General features: G+C 36.9%; 2 protein-coding genes across 2 annotated transcripts in view; one reads left to right on the top strand and one right to left on the bottom strand.

The window, feature by feature from the left end:
* Window positions 1–13,409, top strand: part of LOC139713501 (putative nuclease HARBI1) — a 25,141-nt gene extending 11,732 nt beyond the window's left edge. The window contains exons 2-4 of the mRNA XM_071625230.1: window positions 10,682–10,948; window positions 12,370–12,506; window positions 13,122–13,409. Of these exons, the coding sequence (XP_071481331.1) occupies window positions 10,682–10,948; window positions 12,370–12,506; window positions 13,122–13,404 (687 nt within the window). The 3' untranslated portion in view covers window positions 13,405–13,409. The remainder of the gene's footprint in view (window positions 1–10,681; window positions 10,949–12,369; window positions 12,507–13,121) is intronic.
* Window positions 9,605–23,372, bottom strand: LOC139713344 (uncharacterized). The gene is made up of 5 exons (XM_071625090.1): window positions 23,052–23,372; window positions 19,818–19,925; window positions 18,094–18,262; window positions 17,438–17,556; window positions 9,605–16,525 (listed from the first exon to the last, which is right to left on the bottom strand). Exons 1-5 carry the CDS (start codon window positions 23,073–23,075, stop codon window positions 15,953–15,955), a joined length of 993 nt encoding a protein of 330 aa, XP_071481191.1. The 5' UTR covers window positions 23,076–23,372; the 3' UTR covers window positions 9,605–15,952.

The raw sequence follows: 23,372 nt of genomic DNA, 5'->3' as shown, positions 1-23,372 counted from the left end.
TTTCTGAAATAGCGGGATAGTAGTGCGCTATTTGATAATGTGAAAACGACTCGAGAAATTAGCGCGATGCATCCCATCATGCCTCGCGTGTGTTACCCGGGGCCCTGTTTTATGAAGATAAAGTTAGCGTTGATTGTGAAATCAACGCTAACTTTATCCAACTTGAAGTCTGCTATAACTTTAAATCAACTGCAAGTTTCCGTTTTACGAAGAGACGTAATAGTCGATTATAGTTATAGCTCATCACCATGACTTAATTATTGATTTAGTCAAAACTAAAAACACGGGACGAGGCTGGTTTCCGGTACTGTCTGCTTAAAAACAAAACAATACATTAAGCAAAACAAACAACAAAAACATGATTGTTTGCCATGGCCATGGATTCGTAGTCTGCTTGTGCGACGCAGTATTATTAGCGCTATACAGCCGCTGAATTAGAAGTTTGCAACAAAACCGCAAAATACGCCGTTTTGCGTTGTATTGAAAAAAGTAGGTCGATAGATCTAGCACATCCCGAGCTCAACGAAAATCTAGGTACGCGCGTACCGTCAAGATTCCGCACATACGTAGGATTATAAAAACACTCACGTATTCATTGAAATGGATCTAAAAACGTACAGTAACTGTCTGTCCAAGGTGAAGGTCGTGTAGGCCTACCAATGCATTGTTTTTTTAGTCCTGTGTGTTTACGTGTAGGATTATGGAAACTTGTGAGAGTGTGGTGACTACAGTAGCTTATATTTACCTCTACGGCGCAGATCGGCTTTGTAAAGAATAGATCACGCGTCTACATCATCGACATGTCGAAATGCTAGATCGCCTTAGACGCTCTAATCACGGCCGTGATAAAGGCAAAGGAACGTAACTCAAAATTTGGGCATTTTGAGTTATGAGCATATGGCTCCTAAATAAAATGCGCCCTTTTTAATGGTGAATGTCTCAATTCTCAAATGTTTACCATTTCAGAGATAAAAAACACATCTTACACACCTTTTTTCACAACTTTGCCGTTTCCAGCTAGGCAAAACAACGTAACCCGAGATACGTATAGAAATGACAAAGAAAGCATTTTTGCTGTTACGGCAAATGAACGTATCTTTACGTACACTGTTTTTTCATGGTGGTTTCTCAAGAAAAAAGAAGGAAATTGCGACGCCAAAAGAACGTATGTCATCATTATACAGCGCTTTGCTGTATAAAATCAGGGCCATGCGCGCTACAGTCAGTATGGTTAAACAACGTATCAACATCGTGGCCATCACAACACACGCTACACCGCATGTGTAAGATCTACGGCTACGTGCTGCAGATTCATTTCAGCCGCGGCACTGAGTGTATGTAGTGCCACCGCAGCGGTAACACCGGTAAGTTTTATGTTTTGTTTTGTTTTTGTTTTTGTTTTTGTTTTTTGGTCAGGTCTAAGTTTGATCTACATTGTAGCCCGACCAGACGCCGTGCGAAGTACGGCGATTGGGCTGTACAGACTGGACGACAGTACGCCTTGCTAGTAGGGTCCAGTACTTTCGATAATAGTTTTCAATAAGATTTAAGAAATCGATGAGTAAAAAGAAATAAACAAAAAACACAGCAAGCTATGAAAATAAAGAGCAAACTTAATAGAGCTATGAGTATGACAGCCTTTCCTTTCGGTGGACTTGGCAAAACGTGGCTCATTGGTGGTTGTGGTTGTGGTTCTACCTATGTAATAATGACTATGTAAATGTAGGATACTTGTACTACTACTAGTGGTCTAGTAGGTCAAGTAGTGACTCTCAAAAGAAATTTACCTATGCGCAAATAAATTAAGTGGACCCAAATATACTGTTATGATCATTGACTTGACGTCTTCTACCTCAAATTTAGTTTTCGTCTAAAAGTCTAAAAAAGTAACAGCTTTATAGTAAACAGTAGACTCGACTTCAAGCTAATGACAATAAAGCTTGATACTGATGAATTCCATTTAGTCTTCCGTGGCAACATGAACTGATGGAAGACGATAATTGTGACCCGTCACAACAAAATGATCCTAAAGTCGGGCGAGGTCGATTATTTGAAAATTGCATGACACAAATCCCTAATCTTTCTGCTTTAAAGTGATATATAACACATCATAATTATAAAGATAATCGACTGCGGAGATATCGATGTTTAAAAGAGAGCATGTCGATACGTCTGGAAAATCACTCTTTCGAGAAAAGCGCCCTAAAAGTTCTCCTTGCGAAGCAATCACGATCAAAGGACACGCAAGCAGAGCTACCAAGTCTCACGCATTCTGAGTGAGACTCAAGCATTTAGGGTCTATCTCACGATCTCACGCATGGCACCCATTTCTCTCACGCATCGGGCAAAGTCTGTAACTTGGGCCTATAATAAGGAGCATAGCTCAAAAGATTAAAGTAATAGTTGCAATTGAAGGTATATTTTCCTTTTGTCTTTCAAAATAAGTAAAAAAGAGTCACTTAAGTATGCACCTGATCGCACCATTAAGAGCTAAAAATTGAAAAAGCGCCCTACCGTACCTGGCAACAGGGGGAAAACCCCTCCCACACCCTCGCTCGCGCGCACATTCGCTCGCCGAGATGCCGAGTCATGAAAATCTCACTCATACAAATTTTTTGAACTTGGCATCCCTGCGCAAGTCAGTTTTCACCTCTGAACAATAGAAGGTAAGCCCTAGCAACCCCCGAAATGCTCATTCAAACACAGCGTCGGCGGTCTCCTCACCGACCAATCAGTGACCAGGATGGCAGGAGAAGCGCCTGGGCATTAGGCCATGGGGTGAAGCTGAAAAAGAGGCTTAGAAAATGGGTTTCGTTCCAGCAACACTGGCACTACTTTCTGAATGCGGAAATGTGATGTTTTGTACATCCTAAATATACAGTAAAAAGTTCTCCTCGAAATATCCTGCAGTTTTTGCGAAAATCCATATTTTATAAACTGCGACCAGCAGCCCAATACACATATCGTAATGGGGCTGCGGATTGTAGCATCTAGGATCATGACAGGGAAGTATCGCGGACAAATGTCAACCTTAAATCGAACAAAAATTCTTCAATTTGAAGACTTACAAGTAAGGCTGTAGTATTGACAACAGGGTTCGTGCAAGGTTTGGTTCTACATATAGTCATTTTCTGTTCGATTTGATGACTTAATATGACTAGGTCGAGAGGAATCTGGGAGAGCTACGCTGAATTGACGGTCAGCGCAGGCGCACACATCACTGCGCACAAATTTCGTATCCATTGACTGGATATTAGATGTCTGTGTGTGCATGCGCTGGCCGTCAATTCAGTGTAGCTCTCCCAGTTTCCTCTCGACCGAGTCACATTTAGTCATCAATTTGAACAGAAAGGAACTATTTGCAGAAGCAAACCTTGCACGAACTCTGTTATCAATACTTCAAATTTATTAATAAGTCTTCAAATTGAAGATTTTTTTCCCGATTTTAAGTTGATATTTGTCCGCGATAAAATATCCGTCATGATCCTGTATGCTACAGTTCATAGCCCCATGACGCTATGCGTATGGGGCTGCTGGCCGCAGTTATGCGTATGGGGCTGCTAGCCGCAGTTATGCGTATGGGGCTGCTAGCCGCAGTATACTCAGTAGTTCCCATAGTGTTTCTAAGCTGAAATGCATATACACATTTGTAAAGCACTGCTTTTGGCCATATACCTAGCAAAAAAAGTGAAGTTTTGGTTTAATAGTTGCATTATATCTCATGTTTCAGCTTTTCCTGATGCTGGCTATGCAAAGGAGGACAAGAGCAAAGTGGTTCAAGACCATATGAGAGAGAGCACTGACTGACCGTCAGAGGTCAAGGCAAATGCCTTATATTCTGTTCAAAGACATGTTATTAATCAAATGACTAATCATTCAAGGCAAAAAAAAAGAAAAAAAAATCTGTGTGTTTGTTTGTGTGTGTGTCCGCGTGTGGGAGAATCTTATTGTACACACACACACACACACACACACACCCTCACATGCACACACACATATGCACACACATAGTTATGAAGATTCGATATACCCAAGTGTGTTAAAATATTATTCTACATGCCTTGGCCATTTATCACATCAGCATCATAAAAAAGATTATCATAAACATGAACACACACAATGATATAATACATGTACTGATCAGTGCATTACACATACACAGGTGCATAAAAACGCTGACATATTATATACACTCACACGCACACATACAAACTCATTTACACACATGAGACATTACTATTAAACAGATCATATTGTTTATCAGTAAACATGTTTTTCTTTTCTTCTTCTTCTTCTTCTTAAGAAGCTTTAATATACTTAGATCACATAGCAATCACGTTGTTCATGAAATATTATACATTACTTTAGCACTAGAAAATTTAATCTTCATAAAATTTCCTGAAGTTTTCATTGCTATCATTAGGTTGCAACATGGTGGGACACTACCTCCTTTCATGTAAGATAGCTCAAAATGATAATCAGTCAAATTTTCTAGTTTTAATAAATTTCCTGGAACATTCCAAGGTCCAAATATCCTTGAAAGGGTGTAAAAGTTTTGAAAAATGCCAATATAAAATAAAGGCAAAATTATAGTTTACCCATTCATGAGTGACAACTGTTGGATTCTGCATTGGAGGCAATGTGTACCTGAAAATCTTGGAGAGAATAAAACAGGTTTGGCATTAAAGATTATGATAATATTGCAATTAACATACAATATCAGAGGATCTGTGCAAACCTGACTCAACTTATGCACAATTTTCATTTGGCTGGTGTGTATTAGTTTTAGCAAACTGATTTTGTACTCACACCTACATTATACTGACCTTTGTACATGAACATTCTGTTTCATTATTAATAATAGTTACATATTTTTTTTCCCCAGAGTGGGAGAAACAAATTTTAATCGTAGTCATTCAGTTTTATGAAAAAAAAAACACACTTAGGAAAACATCTTTGTTCTTAGAATAATTCAACCCTAATCAAATCATAATAGTGGGCAGAAATGTTTGCTAAGGGGCGAACAATCACACACTGAGGCAAGGAGTCAAAACATGTTGCATAAACAATGGCATTCAAAATACAGGAAGCAATCTGTATTACAAAGATATTTTATCATGCACAACTTTGGTAAGATGTCAATTCTTGAATATCAATCACATTGACCAAAGCATTGGTGCATATACAGTACATTCTGTTGTTTCTGAACTTTGCACTGAAGTTCTTTGTGTATATGTGTGTGAATGTTTCAGTGGTGTATAGGCCTATATATTGCTCCATTTTATCAAGGACAACTTATACATAGTAACATGACAATGTTTTCATGCTTCAATATCAATCATATTAACCTCTTTCCCTTGGCAAGTAATGAGCAGGTTGACTCTGTTGCAAATGATGCATTTCACAGGCAACACAGCAGAACCTGAAGAGCTTCCAGAAGAAAATCTTGATCTTGATGTGAGCGTCTTAGGGGAGGAAACAGATGCTCCTGCTGACGGACCAGGCTCCTCCTTCAGCTTTCGTTTCCTAGCGAGATTCAGGTGTTTGCTATCTATAAACCTCTTGTAGCACGTTTCATGGAATCCTATTTAATACAATGGAGAAATGAACAGCAATGATTAGCCGTTGGATTTTGTTAGGGGGAAAAAAGGCTAAATGCTAGAGGGAGGGGTTGAACACTACACTCAATATATCATTAAATGTACGGTAGACTATTGACTGCCAATATTTGAATCTTGTAATTACCAATACACAGGCCCTAGTACTATGCCAGGTAATCATTAACACCTCATGATCATTGTCATCATCAACTACTTCAACTTGTACTTGCAGTGCAATTACTGATTTTAAATTACATCTACAGCTTTCAGCACCTGATCACATGCAATATCAATTATCATAATTATGAATACAACTGCCTTATCATCATTAATACTAGTAATCCTTGGCCTTTCACTATCACCACCACCCACTGCTTTATACTTTGGCACAACATAATGGTAATCATATGTTTTAGGGAGTTTAATTGTTGCAATTATGTTATTGTCATTGTTGGTCATTTAGATCTATTTATATCAAATATTAATAAGTTAATTTAATGAGATGCTAAATGTGTGTTTTGAGGGAGGATTCGCCAATTTCGGGGTGAGAGAAACAGGATGGATTTTTAATATTAATACTCCATGGCCATGATTATGAAAATATAAATCTACATGCAGTTTAGACCTTTTTCAATCCAGTCCTGTGTGTCAAGACTTTTACAAAACAATAACACCGATCAGCTACATCAACCTAACCTGGGCTGTACATAGAACAACATGTAAAATTACATCTAGGCGATAGCTAACGGCGCTATGCCATGCCAAGGTGAAATTCAAGATAATTTATCTAAGTAACAGACACGCTAACGGCTAAGCTACTGCATTAGCGCCCATTATAACATACACAAGCAACGTTCATAACATAGCTATTAAACGTTGTACAATTGTACTTGTAGTCATCATGGTCATTAACATTATGAGTGAGACTGCACTGCAGTGTCGACTGCTACGACTCGACTGTACGCACGTAAACTAACCTCCTACTACGTAGGTTGCAGTCAGTCCAAATGAGCTGAGCAGCTGAATCACTTCGTTCTGGTCTGCGATTTCACGGTCTCCCCCACTCAATTTGATCCACTCTTTGGCACAAAAAATAGGTTTCGTCTATCTTAGGTTTGTCATAGCCGTGAAATTTTCAAACTTCATCGATGTTACATGCATAATAACGCATAATAAGTTTCGGCTGAGCAGACGACGTAGACGCGTCGACAGGCTCACAGGGGGCGGCCATTTTGACTCGTAAACAATAATTCTCGATTCGGATTGGATAACATACATCACATGATCGTTCGCGAATGAATATCGTACACGGCAAAGTGTACATATTCAGCTCCTCAGTGACAAAAAAGTTCACTGTTTCCCCCTAAATTACCAAAATACTGCAGGAGGGTTTGTGTCGAACTTTTTCCTGTAGCCTTTTTGGTTATTTGTTTACACGTAGCTGTGGAGAAATTTTAGTGCCGCAGTTGTCGGAACGAAACAAGCGAAAAAACCAGCTCACCCCATGGCCTACATAGCTCACCCCGCCAGCACGCACCAGTCGACTGGGCAGTGTGCGAGCTTCACGCTTCGGTTAGCGGCAAGCAGCGAACTGACCAATGAGATCACTCTGGTCGTTGTTAGGGGCGGAGCCTATGTGTGGCGCTCACTCCAAATGTTCGAACCAGTTTCTGCTTCGTTGAAACGCCCCCCAAAAAAAAACATAGCCCAGAAAAACACTATTTTTGGGTCTTTCCTTTCATCATTGTGCTTCAAAATTTCGACAGATGATAGAAGACATCTCAGACTCTAATAATAATATGTCAAATTCAGAAAATCGTAAGTTTTGACCAATTTTGATGCTCTGACTTCAAACTCGATTTTCACGGCTTCGACCGTGCGTGACTTTAGGACCATTTTGTTGTAGCGGGTCACATATGTTCTAATAATGACATTAACATCATTACTTTGGCAAGAAAAGTAAGGACAACAAATAATGTTAGGTCTACATCTTTGCTTAAACACAAGTAGTCTTAGATCTTGTTTGTTATTTCTTGAAAGGATGAAGAATGTGATTGTGGTGTTTTCATACATACATGAATTTACCCACTTAAAATTAGCCTAAAAAATAAAGTCATAATGGTACTCTGTACCTGCTAACTATGGAGGCCTGATTTATTTATTTGTTGTATTCTTTGTGCAATTTTAGTCAGCTGTACATATTCTTTAAAACATTTATTTTTGTTTTCATTTCGATACAAAACAATGCATTGTAGCCATGGTAGATCCTATACATGTTATACGTTCCACCCCTCCTCGTAAAAATGTTGAGGGCAAAAGCTCATGGAATTCAAATATCTATTCTTAATTAAGTTAGGTAGTTTTAAATACTATGGAAAGTTCAAATTTCAGACCCAATTGTCCACTTTAGATGATATTAACATTCGTGTTGAAATACATATTTGCTTGTCTCTCTTTTCAGTGTCCACACCAACCGCCAGCCTAGACCAGCACAGAAAAGGAATGCAGTGTATCAAGTACAATAAAAGGTACAAGTTGAATAATCACCTATTAATTCATACCAACAAAAAAAAAAGAAGAAGTAGGGGGAAGAAATGAATCCCACATTTGTTATTATCACTGGCGACACAAGCCGGCATTTGGAAAAATTATAAAAGAAAAAGTAAAGAAGGCAGAATCCATGATGATGACTCTCTGGTAATTTGAGAATACCACTTTTCACAGTTCATTCCTTAGCGATAAAAAAAAAATAATATTAAATGAAAACTGATGAAAATAATAGTCACCATTCTCTCTCAAAAACAAACACACAGCCTTGTACATCCTCAAGGGGTATTTGTATGATGTTGAATAATAAATATTGTGAGTTTATTTCAATATTTGAAGAGTTTGTTTGCAAAAAAAAAACGATAAGTCCGTATTTGCCAAATGGAGATATTTGCGATTAAAGGTCAAGAAAAATAAAAAAAGCTATGTGATTGATGCCCGAGCAAACACAACTTTTGTGAACTAGCCCTTCTTTTTACTTATGAACGGTGGCACTGACACCTCCTTAATTAATTTACCACCCCCTCACCCCCCCCCAAAAAAAAAAATAACTAGATGGCATTAAAAAGTATTGAAAACATCAACAATAATTATTGTTATTACTGTTATGATTATTACAATCATATTGCTTTTAATACTAGAAAATCAATAGGGTAATTATTAGTGTAATCATAAATGAATAGTGGACCTATAAGACAGATTTGTAAGAAAATATAAACTAAAGCATTCTAATCACAAAGAAATCAAAGAAATAAATTGTTCAAAAGATTGTGGGTCTTAATTTTGTCAGAAATTACTAGTATGTGGTAAGTATAAATGCACCAGCACATACACGCAGCCTCGTGCACACACACACTAACAACACACACACACACACACACACACACTCACACACACAATACACATGCGAAACTAATTTCAAAAACCCTCCCGCAATGTTTTACCAAAAAAAAAAATTAAAATAATAAAAAAGAATAGGCCTAGTAATAACAATTATGGCCAACTTAAATCACAAAGATAGTTTTGTGAAGACGTATTTCTTTTTCTAAAATAAAAGAATTCTTCTATATTTCATAAAACACTATCCAAAATATTTCTGAACAATTTCCAAGCTTTGAACTGAAGATGAGTAATCATTAACTACCCCTTGTGAAGTATAGCTGACACAGTGTACAGATTTGTTCGGAGGCCCTCGAACAAAGTGAAAAGTAATTAAAATATATTAGCTTTATAAAAGATACAAGAGGTCAGTTTGGAGAAAACTCTTAGTACTGGATGAGTTTTCTACATAATCATGATCAAATACTGTAATTTATGCCAAAAAAGCTTTTAAAATGTTTTCACATACCCCAAAACTGTCTTTCTGCTTTAAATCAAGACAAATACAAAATAACTGCAATAGCATAGTATCATGTTAAGATTTGAAATTTATTGCTTAAAATACCACATACTGTAAACATCAATAAAAACTGAAATTCTGCAGTCAACGCAAACATTTTCATCAAGAAATAAATAACATTGTAGTATAGAAATTTCAGTTGTCAATAGACTTTTATAAATTATACGTAAACATATATATACATATGCATATATTAGTTTCGGATGAAAAATATCTGAATTGCAAAATCTTTAATCTGAATTATGCTATAACATATGTACATTTAACTCAATGGATTGAATTGAATACTTTCCAAGCTGTTGATTACAAAAACGATGCAAGCGGCACAGAATAGGGTCTACGAATTTAGTATGCTGTTATAAGCATGCTGCTGGGAACTTTTTGCTTATCTTGACAGCCAATCACAGCTCTGCGTTAACGGTCATTTCCTGCACTTATAAATATCAATTCGTCTCTGACATTCTATCCATTCATGGAACATACTCTGATGATTTAATGTTGAGAAGCTTTAATATGTATCTACTCTATTCGATTCTTTGATTTCTTAGTACCAAACATTTGTACATTTCATGCATTATCATATACATGGCAATTACACTTTTGGTCAATCAATAGTTAATGTCATATTCCACTTGGTACTTATGGATTCACATTGTTTTAAACACATGAAAAGCAAGTACAGATGAATTCATGTAAATAGCTTTGAAGGGGAGGCTCAGTAGTTGTTTAGAGGGCACTGTAGAAATTAAAGTACTTAAGTGAGATTTAAGTGAGGAAATAAAAAAAAAAGACAGAGAAATCATATAGACTAGCATGTTGCCAAATGAACAAAAACATTGCTGAACCGTCACTTACGTTTTCATTAAATATCTCACAGTGGAAGAAACAATTGAAGATGTAAAACATTGTTTTTCACCTTTATCATAACTTGTCGACAAAATAAAGTGGCCCAACATTTCTAAAATCAATGATCATAACATCAGTGGAAATATAAACTGTGATATTGAATCTTTTTTTTTCAAATTGAGCAACTACTGATCCTTCCCTTCACACTAATTACTGGCCTTGAGCATTACTATGGAAATGTATATAAAAACTTTAATCAATTCAATAATTATATTTTCTTTTTCCACAGTTCATCAAATTCCCTCATTCTCCCCAAGATGTTCAACAGACACAGCTTGATTTCTTCCGTTTGGCCCAATTCCCCAAGGTTGTGGCAGCCATTGATGGAACCCATGTCCAGATCAACGGTGTGGCTCTTGGTGATGTAGAACATCTCTACGTAAACCGCAAGGGGTTTTACAGCATTAACGTGCAGCTTACGTGCAATGCTAAATACCAAATAACAAGCGTGTCAGCAAGATGGCCCGGAAGCACTCACGATAGTCGAATTCTAAGAGTAAGAAATGCACACTAAAATTTCTTTCCTTGAATTATTATCCTTATATTTTTGAAACTTAATCCATCAACAGAACTAAAGTCTGGACATTGCACAAGAATTGATAATTGAATGTATGCACAACACTTAAATTCTATATTGGTTCTCATTTTAGAAAATGTTAAAGGGAAATTGTCATCAAATTCCTTATTTTTCTGAGCCTTTATAGGGTTTATCCATTCTTTCTAAGGAATTCATACAATCAGAAATATAACAAACTAGAAATGTCCCTATGGCGACTGGTATGCCTCCTCTATAATGCATGGTTCTCCGAATACATGTAGGACTATAGCACAATGTCTTGACAATGTGTGTCATATGACTGGCAAAATATCAAAATGACAGGTTTGTCACAAATGCATTGAGTGTTCACAATCCTTGAACATGGTTTATTTAGATGAATGTCTATACTGTCTAAGAGTGCAGGTATTTGGGGATTTGAGGATTTCTGTACCCAACTTTTGATCCTTTTACAACTTTAATGAAAAATTGAAATTTAACACTTTAAATTGATATTTGACATTTTGACCTTTGACCATTAGGCAGGAAACTTGAAGAGAATCTGTATTGGGTAATATATGCATACACTAAGTTTCAAGAAAAAATCCTGCAAGAATTGCATAGATAAGAAAGAAATAATGACATTTGGATGAGTTCATCTTGACCTTTCACCCCCTGATCTTCCACCCACGACCCCTAATTCCCCTACATGATCACTGCCAGTCAGAACATGCATAGGTTCCATGGAGATACCTTGAAATATTTGTGAGATCATGGAGAAAAAAGTGAAATTTTAACATTTTCACTTGACCTTTGACCATTGATCTTTAATCTCATGACCCAAAAGCTCTCTCTGGGGAATCTTTATTTGATAGTTCATGTATACACCAAGTTTCAAGAAAATACATCCAGACATTGCATAGATATAGGGGAAATAGTGAAATTTTGAGCATTTGACCTTGACCTTTTGACCTTTGACCTGTCGCATGTGCACCAAAAAGTTGATAGGCACAACTACGCCCACTCATACATATACATGCCAAGTTTCATTAGGATACCTCTAAAAGTTTTTTAGATATGCTGCCCAAAAAATAGAATTACGGACAGAAGGACGGACAAACAGACGGATGAACGGACAGACAACCCGAGAACATAATGCCTCCGGCGACATTTCAGGGCGGAGGCATAAAAACAAGCTTGATTTGCAAAAAAAGCATGAGAATAATGCGAATCTTGAATATCCTCCATTAACAATTGCTCGTATTTTATGATAATACATGTACTACAAAAATTTCAATAAAGAATATCTTTAATCATATGAATATAATGGGGTATAATTAGAGATAATGAAACACAATAAAAATATCCTCCTTTTTTGATAGACCAGTGCAGTTGGCCGTGGCTTTGAGGCTGGACTTCTGAATGGACTGATGCTTGGGGACTCGGGATATGGACTCAAGCCTTGGCTAATGACCCCGAAACTCCTGCCTGCCACACAAGCTGAAAGAAGATACAACCAGTACGTACTAATCTCTTTCACTGAATTAACTCTTTACGTGCCATGATCGCACGTCCCACCAGTTGGACGGCGTGCCAACTTCGCATATTCTGTTCAAACGCACTATTTCGCTTGAACCAATCTAAAAACCGCCTAATCCAATGGTACAATGAAAGCTTTTCTCGAGCTTTTGTTCCTTTTACATACAGTTTGCATTCTATGTGGTGATTGACTATCAAGTGTTGTTCCCGACTAAATTTGCATGTAAATTCTTAGTTTCTCTCACAGTTTTATGTGCAAAAGCCATGCTTTTACACTCTGGTCATAAAAACAATAAATAGAAATAGATTTGTCATACAATTTATATCAAAGCTAAGCTTGGCATTCCTCTTCAACTTTGCTCAATATTATGTCCAGCTTACCAGAAATTCGTAGAAGTTATAAAGGTTGGAAATACAGAAATCTTTCTCAAAGCATGACTAACTTCATGTCTCAAAATAATGTGGCGCACAGGGGGTTTCCACCATGACAAATAAAGAGTTAATTAAAAAGTGCAAGTCTTCTGTTTTTAAGAAATACAATTTTACACAAAGACAAAGCTTTACTTCTTGATGTAATAACTTCCACTCTTTACAGAGCACACAGCTGCACCCGGGTTGTCATCGAACAGGTGAATGGACAGTTAAAGTGTAAGTTTCGCTGTCTCCTAGGGTCAGGCCTTCACATGTTGCCAGAGCGGGCCAGTGATGTGATTACAGCATGCGCCTGTCTGCACAACATAAGCAAGCGACTCAACCAACCTGAAGTCGAAGTGCCACAAGCTCTGTTTCAGGAAGAGGCCGAGGAGCATGAGGAAGGGGCTGACGCCGTGTCAGGACGACAAGTCAGAGACGACTTGATTAATGACTATTTTGCCTAGATTACACGCTGCTGTGAAATGAAGGACTGAATAAAATACATGTTATTGAATTTTTAGCATTTGATAGAAGAACAATTCAAGTTTCATTTGCCATCAAAAACATCCATTTTCACAAAGGCATTTTGATTACATGACAAGATTACTAACAACTAGGGATTTAACAAATTTACTTATTTAGCCTGCGAATTCATTCTTGATTGAGCAATAGCAATTCATTACTTTAAATCTCAACATAAATGATCATGCTGGCTTACAGAAAACGAACACAAAGACTGCCTATCACTGTTTGTAAACCCATTAAGTATGTGACGAAAAAAGTGCATTAAGTGGTGTAAGTCTCTGTCTTCATTTTATTAAGGTTATTACAGGCAACTCTAATTTGAATGAACTGCTATTTCTCAGTCAAGAATGATTTGTCAAACCAAATGAGTAACGTCTTTAATCCCTAATTTTTAGTTAAGTGGTCATGAAATCAATATGCCTTTGTGAAAATGGATGTTTTTGGTTACAAACAAAACTCGAAGTGCTCTTTAATCAAATGCTTCAAACAATAATTTCATTCAGTCATTCATTCCTTTGTTATTAAGGTGTATTTATGTAACATTAATTCTGGGCCACCCAGTATATACTTCACATTATGATTATTAATGCCATTTAGAAGTTATCTGCTTAACACATCTTTAGTTCTTTGGAAGCAACAGTTTGAAATGGATGAAAATAATGTCATGAGTTCATACAAGACTTCATAATGCAACATACCTGCTATATTTAACACTGATTTCAATATTCATGTTCACATTGACAATATTGAATCTAGGCCATTTTCAGATCTCTTGGAGTCTTTTGTTTTGAACCCACTGGAGATGATGGGAGACTATAAAGGGATCAACTCTGTCATCCGTTCGTTAGTCGTCCGTCCGTAACACTACAAAAATTTGAACTCTGTACTCTGCGCTACAATTTGAATCAAACTTGGAGGGAAGAGTGGTTTTGCAATGTTTCACATTTTACGAAATTTAGGGGAGGTCACCTTAAGGTCAAAGGTCAAAATCAGGGGTCAATGTTAAGTTTCTGTGGCACATTTCTATTATTGCTCATAACTTTTGATCTATAGGTCCGTTTGTGACCACACTTGGATGGACAGTGTCCCTTTGGGAGGTTATGGTCTACACAAGGTCAAAGGTCACAGGCAGGGGTCAATAAATGTTTAAGGCCCAATATCAAGTTTGATGGCACAATTTCTAGTGTACGTTTATGTTTACATTACAGCACTTGCCTTGTCTGGTGTATTAAGCATGTGCATTTCACTACTCCTTTACATGGAGGCAGTGTAGATTTGGTTGGAACTCGCAAGTTACACAATATCATTTTGGGCTGACCGTGTCCAGATCCTTTACTTTATGATCATTTCTCTGTTCTGTGTGAACTCAAGTCAGTCAAGCCACATGAGAAATCTAAGAAAGTATCCCTCAGAAAAATTGGTTGTATAGATTTGGATTCTCTGAAGTATAAACATGGAGAATCATATACATGTATTAAATACATGTAAGTCTAATTTTTGTATACATTAGTTATCACCTGCATCAATTTGTAGATACTTGAGCCGTGAAAGTGCAGAAACCCTTTTTTCATGCATTCATTAGCAGTAGGCTTGATTATTGTACTGAGTTACTGTTTGGCTTTCCAGACTCACAGAACGAAGCTTCAGCATGTTCAGAATGCATGCGCACGACTTGTCTATTTATACATGAGTCATACTTGCTTCATTTAGAAATCCTATTAAATTGGGATTGTAAAAATTTCCATAATAATTACAAATAAGAACAGAAAAGCATCTATACACATTATAGCAGGGCTTTGGTAACTTCAATGTTTCATTGAATTTAACAAGGGGTTACTTCTGTAATATGACTGACAGTGACAAAACTGTTCCAGAACATTTAAAGAAGACTGGTCAAAATGAGTCAGTTAATATATTTACAATTCTTAGAACTTTTTTTTTTTTTTTTGCTTTCTCTGTATCATATACAAACAGAAAACAGGGTGCTCCAAACGATTTGAAGAAGACAGAATATAACATGAATGTAGAATAGCCATATTTTAACGGGTAGTCTGTACATATTAAGCATTATCTTCTTCATGAAACCACTTTTGTTAATAGGTGTTAGTGTTACACATTAATGGAAGTGAACATATATGACTGTGATCCTCGATTGTGAAAGTCCTCATTGTTAATGTACAATCAGATCATGACAACTGTCTACTTCTTTGTTCCTCTTTGTTTTACATTTGTATTATTCTTATAGAAACAGTCCCTCACATGTGAAACATACAGTTTCTTGAAATTTCTTGATAACATCACTGATGTAAATGTGATAAATAATAAAATCATCTCTAAATAGTTGAATTCAAAAGTTCCTTTTACAGCAATTTTCATATAAAGTGAAACTGTTTGGATGGTATTATTTCAAATAATGCACTGCTATTGTAGGAATATAGCCATTTTTGGAAGAACCAATTCAAGTATCAAAGTATTTATGAAAGAAAACTACAATTCACTTTTGAAGATTAATCCGTTTTGCATTTCTGCAAGCATCTCCTTCATGACCTTCAACTGTTCTCTTTCCACCTCCAACTGTTCTCTTTCCACCTCAAGCTTCTGCCTCTTAATTTCCAGCTTTTCTCTCTCAATCTCGATAAGATCCAATTGCGCCTGTGATTCTCCTTGCCTTTTTCTTCCCTTGTTAGGACTGACATGCCTATGATGCTGCTGCTGTGGCTGGTGATGCTGCTGCTGTGGTTGGTGAAGCTGCTGTGGTTGGTAGTGCTGCTGTGCTTGATGCTGTGGTTGATGCTGCTGCTGTAGTTGGTGGTCCTGCTGTGGTTGATGCTCTGGTTGAGGCTGCTGTTGTTGGTGGTCCTGCTGTGGTTGATGCTGTGGTTGAGGCTGCTGTGGTTGTTGGTCCTGCTGTGGTTGAGGCTGTGGTTGAGGCTGTTGTGGCAGGTGTTGCTGCTGTGGTTGATGCTGTGGTTGATATCCATGTTGCTGTTCCTGTTGTTCATGCCTGTAATGTCGGTCTTGTTGTGTAGGCAGCTCCTGTGTTCCATCGATTCCACCCAACTGTAATTGCAATTCATATTTAGTAAATTGTTACATATTTAATTGATCTCATTCATACACAGAAATTAATCTTCTTTTACAGAGGAACTAAGGTCATGAATGTAATTAACCAAAATATAATAGGAAGGAATTCCTTTGCAGAACAATTTACAGAGGATCTAAATCAGAGGAGAAATAATGAACAGTGCTGTGTGACTTGAGTAAGGACTTCAACTCGAGTCCAGTTTTTTGTGACTCTGACTGGAATCCATTTTTTTTTTTAAATTTGACTCTGACTCAGGCTCTGAAAATATGACTCATGACTCAGAACCAAGTCACTAGCAAGTCCATGAAGTAGCAGCCATGCGGTGCTTCGCCAGTTGTACTTCCATTTCATTTTATTTCATTTATTGATTAATGCAACATTTTTAAAAGCAACAATTTTTTTACAAGAAAAATAATAGAAATTTGAAGAACAACTTCAACTTCCTCATTTAAAAATTTACTTAAAAATGTTCAATAAATATGTAAAAGTAGAAATGGGAACTTTCGAATGTAATTTTCTACGTGTAATCATAAGTTCATCATTTCGAGGGAAATTTCTTGTTATTCATTTTTTAATCAATTTAAGAAAGTGAAATTATCCCTTGTTATATTGAATAGCACATAAATGAAACTATTTATAAACAACCAAATCCCACCCTCAAATGAAAAAAAGTTCAATGTTTCAAAAATTTGAGTACAGTAATATCATAAATTCTTAGAGAAGAATCAAAGCGGGAAAAAATCAACAAAATTAAATACCTATAATCTATCTTGAAGAGGAATTAAGAAAGGTGATTTTTTTAAAAGAATTATTTCATTATACAACTTCATCGTATTTATCTGCAAATAACGGGAAATTCATACATTAAAAAATATATATATGCTCACCAAGGCAATAATGTCACCAGCCTCGGCTTCAATACCAATGAAACCTGTCTGGCATTGGCTGGGAATAGTTTCAAGTACCATTTCATGTCTTTCATGAAACTTTGGTCGAGGTCCTCCGCCTACAGAAACCAATACGATTGAGATACTGTATTTTCAATCAGTATTTCATGGTTGTCTATCCATTTTATTTTAATCATTTTTCATAAGTTATATTTGTACATCAGCCTCCACTTGTGAATTCCTACAACAGTTCTTTAATCAAGATTTACTTTAAAAATACATATATCTCGATGTAGCGATATAATTACATGAAACACATACTATTATTAAGGTATTATGAATATACTTTGAATTAAATCAATTTTCTATTTGAAATTTCAAATATCTTACTGTTTTACTCCAGGTATTAAAATTGTCATTGAGGGTTTTGTTCACATCAACAGAAGAGATGAGCTGCTTTATATCTTTTCACAATTTTTCTAAATTCCAATAACAGTTATCTATAAAAATCAACAATGTAACAATTCTTGATTCTTGTGATAAATTGATAAAAGTCACATATTAGCACCCTTCTTTGTGGAGTGGGATCTCTCTTAAGCCTATCCACTATTCCATACAATTTTAGAAGTACAACTTACAATGTATATCATTCTCACCTGTCTGTCTCCTCTGGTCCCTGTACTTTTTGGCCCTAGAAACCATTTGATGCCATAGATCACGCAGGTGTGGGCCATCTTCCTTTTTTTTATTTTTCGAAAGGGGAAACCCCTGGCTCATTAGGGAGATAGCTGCTTGTCTCCAGGCATGTGCCAGTCTGGCTTTAGTCTGAATTAGAACAGTAACAATTATTGTAAGTATTCATAATATAATAAACAATATTACATTCACACATATACACACACACATATCGCCGCTGGGGCGAGAAGACCTTGTATTCTGCAAAATGTCAAATGTTCAGGAGAGCCAAAAAAATATGGCGGCCAAAGCACTATAGCGAATGGGAAAGCCTTTACTGTACCATACTGTGGTGGCTTCATTTTTTAAGTTGGACACCTGGGATTTGGACTTGACATCACTTATCCCATTATTTGACATTATTTTTAAAAAAGTCATTTTCACCAAAATTGCAGATACGAGGCCTCCCCCCCCCCCCCCTCCGACAATATATGTGTGTGTATACAGCATGGCCCAGAGCCCAAGTTTTTCGATAATTTGGGCATATTTGCATTACTCTGATTCCAAAATGAATGACATTAAGTTATAGGGGAATTATCAAGGAGAAGAGTGACACCAAGATTGTCAAATTTGGTTGAGTGGTTTTCAATCCACAGATATTTTTGTAAAAACAGTCTGAGCGTTAATTTCTTATTTCAATTTCCTGACTGCCAGCATCGGAGCAAAAGCCACTGCCTTGGGAGACTAACAAGGATTAATGCCATGCATCACAAGGAACGATGCTTGATAAGGGTTTTTGTTGAAAGTTGACTAGTTGTTGGTGCTGTTTTGGTTTTAATGGCGTGTAGCACTCACGATTGAGTATTTACACTGTACGCCTTCAATTGTTGGGTGGTCTCCGTTTCAGAGCTGTGATGAAATAAATCAAGAAAATAATGTTCAACAAAATCATCGCTAGAAAGAAAAATACTCAATGACATGTCCCCCCCATCAAACTTTTGTTTGGGGGAGGTATCTTTCCCCCCCCCCCCCCCTCCCCACCCTTCAATTTTTTAATCTAAATATTTTTGGACATCCAAAATATATATATAAACAAATTTATAATACCAAAATATTCAAAGAAAACTATCAAATAATTTTAAATACATCAAATTTAACACAACAAAAAAACATTGCTAAAAGAATCGTAATATGTCAATTTTAGGGTGTGCTCTGCGCGCAGTCAAATAAAAATACCTTTTTCTTATCCAATCTGTGTGTTATGTACATCTGGATCTGAATCTGGATGAATATGCTGAAAAACTCTGGATAGAGTATCACTCAGCACTGTGGTGTGATGTGCAGCTAATCACAACGGAGGTGACGCTGGAGCGCTTCTTTATATGGGTGTCCCCATTCCCCCTCTCCCTTATGACTCTCGAGCCCAAAAATGCATCGAGAATGCTGTTATGAAGGGTTTGTTTATTTTTAAAAGTTATCGTAAACATGGACAATATCATTTTACGAGGATACAATTCGTCTACGTTTTTTAGGCTAAGTTATTATTTTGCAGAGAATCACATTGCGAGCCAGCGTCCCTACTGCTTACATCCATTTAAAATCATAATTTCTTTTGGTCTCTCATTTCTACAATTTCTTTGATAACTTGTAGACTACAGTACGCTTTTGATTGACTTCAAGATGTATGTTTACGTAAATTACTTACATTCGGCTTGTCAGTCTTTGGGTGTAACTGTTGGTAGTTTTCCCTGACATATTTGCACAGGAGTTGTATTTCTCCAGGCTGATACCGTCCATGTACTTTATCAGTTTCCTGCGTCAAAACAAAATGAAATAAATACGATAAACTTGTTTCTACATCATCTGAATAAAGCAAAAGGCTGAATTAACATCTTTTAGTGTAAAAATTGAACTACAATTTTACAGGCACAGTAATAAACAACTCAGTTATCAAGAGACAGCTGTCAAAGACAATACTAATAGTGCTGGTTTTCAATACATTTTTTATCTAGTAAACTATATATTGATATAACTTAGCATGATTTCACCTAGATGTAGCTGACACTAAATAAGATTCAGCAGATTTATTACCTCCGCCAAGGTGGGAGGTTATGTTTTCGTTACCGTTGGTTTGTTTGTCCGCGCGCACTAAAGTGCGTCCTCTATTTTCTGCTAGGGCGAGGCGCACTGTGCAGCTGAGGGGTTATGACGTAACAAAGGCTTCTACATGTATATTGGGAAATCAGGCGGCTTTCAGCACACAATGCAGTACGTATGGGTGGAAATCACTGATGATCGCAAACAAGATCAGTGCAGGTGGAAATGGCCTGATGCTTGGCGGAAGTCTGCGCTCTCAGAGTGCTTTTCTAGTTTTTTATGAATTTTGTACTAGATCTTAAAAAAAAGCAGTTAATTTCATTGAGGTGTTAATGAGCGTCCATACCTACAATGCTGTATCAATGCTGAGAAATTCTACATGTAGATAGTGTATTACCAGGGGAACAAATTTGTTAAATTCGTAAATAATGTAAACATATTTTGATTCTTTAATTTCACATTTTTGGGTACAATGTCACAAGACATTTACCAAACAGAAATTTAGTACTTTTATCATTCAAATACTAATTTTGACTAAAAAAAATAGTTTATCATAGGGAGAAATTTAGGTGACTGTTTCAGCTGTCAAGATGCAATCTGGGTCATACAATTTAACATGTGTTGTATGTCTGTGATCAGTATAGCTTACTGTAAATGAAAACATACGTAGCAGGTTTGAATACTACACTCTACAAATATTTTTGAAAAGACGGTTCGACCATTAATTTGTTATTCAAATTTTCCAAATGGCAGCATCGAACAAAAGCCACTGCCTTTGAAGACTAACAAAGATCAATTCCACACATTGCAATGCACGATGCTTATAGGAATTTTGTTGAAAGTTGACCTGAAATTGTTGGGTAGTCTCTTTGCATACATGTACTTTTGGAAGGCCTTAGCCTTTGATAAGATAAATCAATTTTAATAAAAAAATTAATGTCATGATCAACAAAAACATCTCTCTAAAATCTAGCCATGCTCATCACACCTACTACATATGTGGTCTTAGAAAGGACCACATACACTAACTGTTGGAAAATTGAGGGACATCTTGAATAGTGCATGTGTGTAAGACACTGTGTTGTCAGTGTTGAACTGCATACAGGTGCAAACAGTTTTGTTTTTCTCAACAAGCACATGCATTTCATAATAAGTTTTGATTCTAACTACCCATTTAACCAGGTATTCTGTAAATTTTAGACTCATTTAACTGTAATTTGCAATTGGCAGAAGCACATTTCAAAACAGAAACATTTTGAGCCAAATTTGGGATGTTGTCAAGAAAAATTCCTCCATTACCGGTACAGAAAAAAGTGTAGGAGTGCTGCATGCTAGTAACTAGATAGTCTAGATTAAAAAGAAAAGTAATCAACCAAATTAGACAATTTTATTTCTTGTGTCGTTCGACTCGTATGAAAATTCTCTATAATTTCATGCATTTGGTTTTGACAAAGCATTCATTTTCGTTTTGGGTTGGACACCCTGTATTAACCAGCTTTTGAAATTAGGCACGACTTTAAACTTTAGTAGTACTAGTATCTACTGAGTAGTACGTCTATGTAGGCAGACATCCGATTACCGTACGAGTACATAACGTGCAGGACACTGCGCATAGGCAATGGAAAACGAATGAAAGTCAACAAAAAATAAACAAAATAACTACCCTTAGTAGAAAATGCGAATACTTTATCATTCACAAATACAACATTTCAATGAAACAGTAATGATTTCATTTCAACAACAGAGAAAGTCAATGCAGTTATGATTTGCCATTCATTTGTGTGTGAAGTGCTGCATGGCATGGAAGCCATGGTTGCTCCCCCGCTTTGCATTGAAAATGCATGTTTGGTTCTTAATACAAATTACATGTACAATACAATTTGCATCGGGGAAAAAGAGACGGCTTTGTGCAAGGCCCAAGGGTCTTTTAAGACACAGATTTTGTCAATACGTGGTTTGTTTATCAATAATTACAATTTACACCTTACCTACGCAAAATCGTAAAATGGGCTCCACCGCAGTGCGCCTGCACCCATGCGTTAACAAGCAGGCAAGGGTAGGTCCTAACGTTACGTATACTATGTCGTATTGCGAGGGTTTAATAGGGTTAGGGTTTACCTACCTAGCTAGTACTACTGTACGCAGTACGCTGTGCGAAAGCTATGTACAGCGACTGGGCTGTGTGTAGTTAGGGTTTAGGGTACTAATATTAATGTTAAATGTAGCAATGTACTAGTATGTAGGTAGGCCTACTAGCTATTAATATAGCCAGGGTTGTATTTCTAATCTTATATGTTTGAATTGGCACTTAAATTAGTCGAGGGACATCCACGTCCGGGACAACAAATGTTAGCAATTATAAGCCTAGTAACTGATGCTAGAGGCTAGGGAGTCCTTCCGAGAATATCAAAAAGTTGAAGACCAAAAAGCAAAAAAGGGAGGAAGGGAGGACGATCGACAGATGCTATGCTTTGGAAATAGGCCTAACCGCTGTATCAATTATCAATCTCGCGTAAACGCCGTTTGGTGTGTGGGGCCGCATTCACGGCACAGCATCACTAACGAGCAGACGAGTAATTAGTGTGCTGTGGAAGGTGCTTCCTTAGCACGCAGCTTACCTAAATTTACCGATGAACACCACACGGTTTGGCTGAATTTACGATTATGATAAATACGCAACTACAAAACGTCTTTATGAATGAGTGGGACTAAAGTCTTAAGATAGAAATCTAACGACGCCATCTACGAATCTAGTCTTCTAGGATCTATCAATGGATTTCATTTCAAACTACTACATCTCCAGGCAAGCCAATGATAATTCAGTTTTAGAAGATATACTTACAGATAACTCATCCAGCTCACTCATTCTTTAAATGTTATGGTCGTCTGCAGATACTTGAGTAAGGATGGAAGTAATCACCGGTGACGGGACGAGATACGCGAGAGTGTGAAAGATATTTTTTTTCAATCATTTTTCTGGCGCCTCGATATGGTGGGCGTGGCCTAATTCGTCAGAAGCCTCGTCCAACTCGATTGAAAAATAAATATACACTGACGATTTGTCAGAGGCTTCGTGAAACGGTTTTTCACGTCAGTTTGGTTATCGCTGACGTAACGTCATCGCTAACCAAATCGTCAGCGATGAAGCTCGTCAACGCTGACA

This window comes from Diadema antillarum, unplaced genomic scaffold (assembly GCF_040938485.1).
Source record: "Diadema antillarum isolate AM-2024a unplaced genomic scaffold, OU_Dant_1.0 scf00000043, whole genome shotgun sequence".
NCBI classification, from domain to species: Eukaryota; Metazoa; Echinodermata; class Echinoidea; order Diadematoida; family Diadematidae; genus Diadema; species Diadema antillarum.
Note: the sequence above shows the minus strand (reverse complement) of the source record. Positions and strands in the feature narration are given on the sequence as shown.

What these genes read in the sequence shown, in the direction of transcription:
- LOC139713344 (XM_071625090.1), bottom strand. Translation starts at nt 23,075, where the DNA reads ATGAGTGAGCTGGATGAGTTATCT. An exon ending in GTGAGCTGGATGAGTTATCT is followed by an intron (nt 19,926 to 23,051) that starts GTAAGTATATCT and finishes GTTTTGACGCAG; the next exon opens with GAAACTGATAAAGTACATGG. An exon ending in GGACCAGAGGAGACAGACAG is followed by an intron (nt 17,557 to 18,093) that starts GTGAGAATGATA and finishes TGGTTTCTGTAG; the next exon opens with GCGGAGGACCTCGACCAAAG.